The sequence below is a fragment of the Alosa pseudoharengus genome, unplaced genomic scaffold (genome assembly GCF_046254945.1).
Source record: "Alosa pseudoharengus isolate Yale_2024_CS ecotype anadromous, Long Island Sound unplaced genomic scaffold, YU_APseudo_1.1 YU_APseudo_1.1_scf_2, whole genome shotgun sequence".
In the NCBI taxonomy this organism is placed as follows: domain Eukaryota; kingdom Metazoa; phylum Chordata; class Actinopteri; order Clupeiformes; family Clupeidae; genus Alosa; species Alosa pseudoharengus.
Window position 1 is genome coordinate 51,505,704 of NW_027468663.1, and position 7,500 is coordinate 51,513,203.

The following is a 7,500-nucleotide window of genomic DNA, read 5'->3' on the forward strand; positions in this document are numbered from 1 at the left end:
CAATAACTGCTTTGAAAATAGGCCATTTAACATTGTTTCACATTACACCCCATTGAACTCGTTCCATGTAGCCTACAGAAGGATTGCAATAATAATGATAAAAATAACTTATTACTATATTTCAGAATTCAGTGTCAGTGCACCACCATGCATACTACTACTACTACTAGTAGTAGTAGTAGTAGAAGGCAAGCAGTAGGCAGTGTACTGTACATATCTATCAAACCACCTAGATGGTGAGGGTGGCGCAAAACAAGGTCAGGGAGGCCTTCATGCATTGTAGAATGTTTTGGGGTCGGAAAAAGTTTGAGAATCATGCACAAGGCTATTGATTTGAAGGCCCGTTGAAACTACAATAAATAGGTCCAAAAATTAGGTTTATTGTGTGTGTGACTGTTCAGTACTGTTCATATTGACATTTTAAAAGCAGACTTAAAAGTAACTCAAAAGTTACTTTCTCTAGTAACTAATTACTTTTGATATACAGTAATTGGTAACGTAATTGAATTACTTTTGAAAGAAGTAACTAGTAACTGTAACTAATTACTAATTTTCAGTAACTTGCCCAACACTGGATTTGAATAGCTTGATGCTCTTTAAATAGTTTGTTGCATTGTAAAAAGGACGGACGTACCTATCCTCAGATCACTGTCCTTGGTTCTGACCAAATAAGAGCGCTTTGGAATCTCCATTACGCACCATACCTGCTGGCTGTGCTTTAGCGCATCTCTCGAATAGACCTTAGGCCTAGGCTGTAAAAGTGGGAATCTAATATTTCCCCCAAACATAGTTTAGTTCTGCTTGTATAACATGAAGTCGAATATTTCATTTGTTTTAGGTTTTCAACAATACAGATCAATCACACTGCCCGACAGTTTAAATCAATATGCAGGGCAGTTGAAAACATTCGGGGCTTAGCCCATAGAGTCTAAACGGTTTTCATAATTCCCATTTTGCCTGACTTGCTGCTCACTTTTCATAAATGAATCCACTGACTCAAGCCTCATTTGCACCACATTTATTAAATATTATGGACAATAAAATTTTGACAATTAGAGGATGTAATGACATTTAGCTATCTTGACATTTTCTGTTTGCTAGAAACGAACTATATAGCCACCTAGCAGAGTGGCTTTTAAATAGCAATATGCATTATATGGTTTGTTATGCTTAGCTTAGGGAGAAGGGAACATTGAAGACTCACTAATTCGATTTTACAACTAGGCAAAGCTGTAGTAGACTGTAGGCTAGAGGCTGATAACAAACCTGAACTTGTAGGCTAGTCTAAATTTTACAGTGTTTCTCAAACTTTTTCAGACCAAGGACCACTTAACCAGTAAAAAAAAACTCATGGACCACCTAGCTAATAGACACAATAGGCCTACTCACTGAACCACCTTGCTAATTGTCTTTGCACCTTGCTTATTGTTTTAGAGGATTCATATGATTTAAATTGGCATAGCTTACATAGGCAGTGTTGCAGAACTGTTTGGAAGTTGGTTCAATATTGCAAACAACTCATCTATATTGTTTTTTACCACGTCTGCTCGCGGACCACTTGGGATAGCTTGCGGACCACCAGTGGTCCCCGGACCACACTTTGAGAAACACTGGTCTAAATGACGAGAACAGGATAACTCCACCACCACCTTGTTATTGATGACTTCATGATTTCCTTGTAACGTAGGCCTATACCAAATATCAAATGCAAACAATGACATGCCCAACCTCGCGCGCGCACGTACCCTACGTTCCAAATTATGTGTTATGGAAGGTAACGTTCATGTTAAATCTGCTGCATGAAGAAGAGTGAGTTCACCCGTGTCCGCTTGTATGTTAAATACGTCCATCTCATCTCAAAGTTTCAATGCGCGATCGGAATAATGGTTTCATATTTGTTAGTCAACTGTACAAAATACATTCGGGGCTGAAGCCCTGGCAAAATCAGCTGGCCCTTTAATGCAAATCGGATCAACGATCACAATATCAACAAGCTGCATTGCAAAAAAAAAACATTTCAGAAGCCATTAAGCCATAGAGATGTGCTAGGTGTTATGGATCTCAGCTATCCTTCATCTCCTGGTTGCAGCGATACAACGAGACCGTTTGTGCACGTTTTGAAGGTACCTAAACAACGACTGTTGCAGCACTGTCCTTTACTGGAAATTATTTTCACACTTTCAGATCACTTGGAGCTAGCCTAGCATACCGACAAGCTAGATCCGACCCAGAACCTAATGTATCTGGCACTGCTGAACTTGCACAGAAACATCACCAGCTTTTTAAAATAGTTTTGAAAACTAAACATTTAGAATATTTTAGCACAGATTATGAGATTATTTGCCGCTTTTTAATAATTCTTGACAAAATTAAAATATATTAAAAGTTTTTTTTTTTTTAAGAAAAGTTTTGGGTGGGCCTGTTGAAAAGTGGGTGGGCCTAGGCATAGAGGCATACAATTAAATGGTGGTATGAGCGTTCATTCAATGCGCGAGAGAAACTGAAACCACTTGATAACGTTGGTAGCAAATCTCCAATTCAACCTATTGGAAAGCTATTTAATTATGAAACTACATTTAATAGAACAATGTGGATTTATGCAACTTCCATAAAAACAGAGCACAGACTATAATACACTATCTAGAGTATTGTATAGTCAAATTTGAATAACGTGGCCAAAAGCTTGTGGCATAATTAAATATGAAAATATTCTTTCCATTTGCCTACCAGTATATGATGCTTGCATGAGGGAAACATCCCAAAACGATGACACCCATATAATTGCTGTTGTTTTGAGAAGTATTTATCATGCAACCATGCAAAAGCAATGGAACTATTCTAATTATATTTTACATTATTTTATCACTTTTTATCACTCATTATTTTATCATTACTTTATCAGATTCTCTGTGCGTCTCCTGGATAACCCAGCAGCTCCTCCTCCGATAATTTCGTTCCGGCGTAATCTCAGAAGCCTCTCAAGTGACCATTTTGCAACTTTAGTAACATCTGCTTTACCTACTCCTAGCTCATTCTTGACACTTGAGGTTAATGACGCTACAAAGACTCTCTGCTCTACACTGGCATCTTGTCTGAATGCAGCATGTCCTCTTTCCTCAAGACCTACTCGTTCTAAACCTCGCCATCCATGGCTGACGAACAGTATAGTCTCAGTACGAAAGGAACTTAGAGCTGCTGAGAGGAAATGGCGTAAATCCAAAGATGGAAATGATCTTAGTAACTACCAGTCTTTGCTGTCATCCTTTTCATCCACTGTTACACTTGCAAAAAAGGCATTCTATCAAAGCAAGATTGAGAGCGCCACTGACAGTAGACAACTTTTTTCTACTTTCAAATCTCTCCTCAATCCTCCACCACCACCATCAACTACTTCACTGTCAGCAAATGACTTTGCAACATTTTTCACTGAAAAAGTTGCTAAAATAAGTGCTCAGTTTGATGCTCCTATAAGGAGGGCTTTGCCTTGTGTTAGTACGACCCCATCATTTGACTCTTTCTCTCCTCTTGATGAGGAAGCAGTCTCTCAATTGCTTCAGCGATGTCGTCCAACAACATGCCCATTAGATCCTGTCCCGTCCACTCTTCTACAGTCTATCTCACCCGCTGTTCTACCAGCAGTCACACATGTATTTAATGCTTCTCTCAGTTCTGGAATAGTTCCTTATTCTTTTAAACAGGCTAGGGTTACACCTCTGCTAAAGAAAAGTACACTTAATCCAACTGAGGTGAAGAACTACAGACCTGTCTCCCTTCTTCCTTTCTTGTCAAAGGTTTTGGAGAAAGTGGTCTTCAAGCAAGTTTGTGACTTTCTTCATCAGAATAATCTACTAGACCAGGGATGGGCAAACTACGGCCCGCGGGCCGGATCCGGCCCGCCAAGCACTTTCATCCGGCCCGCCGAGCATTTCATTTAGGCTAGTTATCAGGCTGCTCGCTATTTTTTTCCTGCGATAGACGTTGGTTAGCTTTACTGCAAACTGCTTTTCACTCTCCTTAGATAACGTTTACAATGTCAATGTCAAAACATCATGTTAAATAGAGATAACATCATGTTAAACTAAGTTAACTCTTAGTTATCTCCTTTGCAGCAGATCTAACGTGAACATATGCAATCCATTTAATTGGGAACGCGTCTGCACTCACGAGAGGGAGAGAGAGCCGCAGGTTCCAGCTGGCTTGTGATTGTTGATAATTGATATCTCCTCCTTATAAGAAAGTTTTAAAAGGAAATCATGAAGGCAACAGTAGTTCCCACTACTGACCATTTAAAAACTGTGAGAGGGCCCAGCCGTAGGTACAGCACTAGCCATAGTGGAGCAGGCAGAAGATCATTGAGAAATAAACGTGAATTAAAGCGACTGTCTTAAAGCGATAGTGTACAATTTATACATTTGTTAAACAGCATAAAATTAGCAGTATTTTTGTATTTTTAAAACAAATTAGCAGTATTTTAAAACAAATACTTTTCATACTAAATTATAGGCTATAAAAAATGTATTTTTTTAGGCGTGTGTCGTGGGGGGGGGGGTTGGGTTGTGTGGCCCGCCGGCCTATTTTCAAAACCCAATGTGGCCCTTGAGCCAAAAAGTTTGCCCACCCCTGTACTAGACCCTATGCAGTCTGGTTTCAAGAGTGGTCATTCTACTGAAACTGCTCTTCTGTCTGTGACTGAAGCATTGAGAGTAGCTAAGTCCTCTGCTCAGTCATCAGTATTAATTCTACTAGATTTATCTGCAGCCTTTGATACTGTTAACCATGACATTCTCCTATCTATACTATCTGAACTGGGAATTTCTGGAAAAGCTCTTGACTGGTTTGAATCTTACCTTAAAGCGCGTTCTTTCAACGTGTCTTGGCAGGGACAGGTATCTAAGTCTCATGCCCTCACCACAGGTGTGCCTCAGGGATCAGTATTAGGACCCTTGCTTTTCTCTATTTACACCACTTCCTTAGGTGATACCATTCGCTCCCATGGATTTGACTATCACTGTTATGCAGACGACACTCAACTTTACCTGTCTTTCCCACCTGATGACTCTAGTGTTTCCCACCGGATTTCTGCATGCCTTAAGGATATTTCAGCCTGGATGAAAGATCGGCACCTTCAGCTTAATCTCTCAAAAACAGAGTTTTTGGTGTTTCCAGCTAAAACAGCTATTCCCCAACAGATTAACATCCAGCTTGACTCAACTTCACTGACCCCAACTAGATCGGCACGAAACTTGGGCGTTGTAATTGATGACCGACTTAACTTCTCTGAGCATATAGCTTCTATTGCAAAATCATGCCGGTTTATGCTTTACAACATTAGGAAGATCAGACCTTATCTGACACAAGATTCCACACAACTTCTTGTTCAGACCATGGTCATCTCTAAGCTGGACTATTGTAATTCACTATTAGCTGGCTTACCCGCTTGTGTAACAAGATCATTACAGCTGATTCAAAATGCTGGAGCACGCCTGGTCTTCAATCAGCCAAAGAGGACACATGTAACTCCTCTCCTAGTTACTCTCCATTGGCTCCCTATAGTAGCCAGAATTAAATTTAAATCTCTCACTTTGGCCTATAGGACACTAACTAGATCTGCTCCTAGTTATTTTAATTCAATAATCAAGCCTTACATGCCCAACCGCCCACTGCGGTCTTCTGGTGAGCGTATGTTGTGTCGACCAGTCATAAAAACTGGGTCTAATTCCAGACTCTTTTCTTCAGTGGTTCCATGTTGGTGGAATGAACTGCCCAGTGCTCTCCGTTCCTGTGGTAGTTTTGGGTCGTTTAAGAGGGGTCTAAAGACATTCCTATTCAACATATACTTAGTTGTTTAAGCGCTTATGTGTTATGGTTTATATAATGTTGTTTTTATTTTAATTGGGCTGTTAATTAATTTGACATTATTGTTTATTATTGATATTCTCCTTAATGTAGTCTTAGCATGTTATTGTTTTTATATTATTGATTGAATTGACATTATTGTTTTATTATTGCCTTTCCCCTTTTTTACATTGCTTTTTTTATTAGGCTATTGATTGAATTGATATTATTGTGTACTACAACTATTCTCCTTACTATATTTGACCTAGATTTTAATCTGTTCCCTGTTCATTTTTAAATATTATTATGTTGTTTTGTATTTATATGTCGCTTTGGACAAAGGCGTCTGCTAAATCCATAACCATAACCATAACCATAACCATAACATTAGTAAAGCAGTCCTCTGATGTGCATGTTTTCAAACTTTTTGTGAACAATGTTAGCACTTTAAACACTGGCTGCTTTGAAGTGCATGTATAACAATATAGCATAACAATAATAATTGTGATGTGATATAATGATAATTTAATGGGGGGTGGGTTCATGTAGGTGGGCCCTATGACCCCAAAGTATGCCATGACCGGGCCTCAGGTCAAAGAAGTTGTCTATGTCGATGGCAACACTGGCATACAAATAAAGTCTATCAAAGGTCTGACATTACTGTAGATCTGAAGGTAGCATTTTAAATGGGTGTTTTTTTTTTAATACATAATGTTTTTGAACAGTTTACTTCCAGTAATACAGCTTCTAACAAAAGTAGGGTGATATATATTTTACGTTTTCCCTTTAGTTGAGTTCAAAATAAAACGTACACAAAAAAATAACAAACACTTGATTTAAAAAAAAAATAGTCGTTTAGATTAGTCGACTAATCGAAAAATTAGTCGAAAGATTAGTTGTTAGAAAATTAGTCGTTAGTGGCAGCACTAGTGTGTGTGTGTGTGTGTGTGTGTGTGTGTGTGTGTGTGTGTGTGTGTGTGTGTGTGTGTGTGTGTGTGTGTGTGTGTGTGTGTGAGAGAGAGAGAGAGAGAGAGAGAGAGAGAGAGAGAGAGAGAGAGAGAGTACTCACAGTCGGCTTTGGTGAGCAGAAGGATGTTGAAGAACAGGAGTCCTGTCCTAACAGAATAGGTCATGTGACCTGGAGGCAGCATCATCAAAAGCTCACACACAAGGCCCAGAGCGCTCACAACCTGAAACAAACACAACAAGCTTTTACAACACAACACAACACAACACACACGCAGAGAGAGCACATCTATCTAAAACATATGCACACTTCTGAATAGTAAAACAAGATCAAACAAAACATTGTTTACAACCTGTGCACTTAAAGGCAATCACACACACACACACACACACACACACACACACACACACACACACACTCCTAACAGCAGAGTGGGTGGATTGAGCCTTTCAGAAGGGCTTCATGTAATTACCTACTCCTCTAACTACTGCTCTACGTCTATTAGCATCTACTCCGCTAGCCATCCACTCTGAGAGAGAGAGAGAGAGAGGGGGAGAGGGAGTCAGGAGGGAGAGAGAGGGAGAGAGAGAGGGGAGAGGGGGAGAGGGAGTCAGGAGGGAGAGAGAGGGAGAAAGAGAGGGGGAGAGGGAGTCAGGAGGGAGAGAGAGGGAGAGAGAGAGGGGGAGGAGGAGAGAGAG

The 7,500-nt window shown here is 39.8% G+C and overlaps 1 protein-coding gene across 4 annotated transcripts in view; it reads right to left on the reverse strand.

Moving 5' to 3' along the window:
• Positions 1-7,500, reverse strand: part of LOC143134802 (receptor-type tyrosine-protein phosphatase delta-like) — a 121,731-nt gene that overhangs the window by 53,562 nt on the left and 60,669 nt on the right. For all 4 annotated transcript variants that reach the window (XM_076295460.1, XM_076295458.1, XM_076295459.1 and 1 more), the window contains exon 6: positions 6,905-7,025. In XM_076295460.1, the coding sequence (XP_076151575.1) occupies positions 6,905-6,989 (85 nt within the window). In that variant the 5' untranslated portion in view covers positions 6,990-7,025. The remainder of the gene's footprint in view (positions 1-6,904; positions 7,026-7,500) is intronic.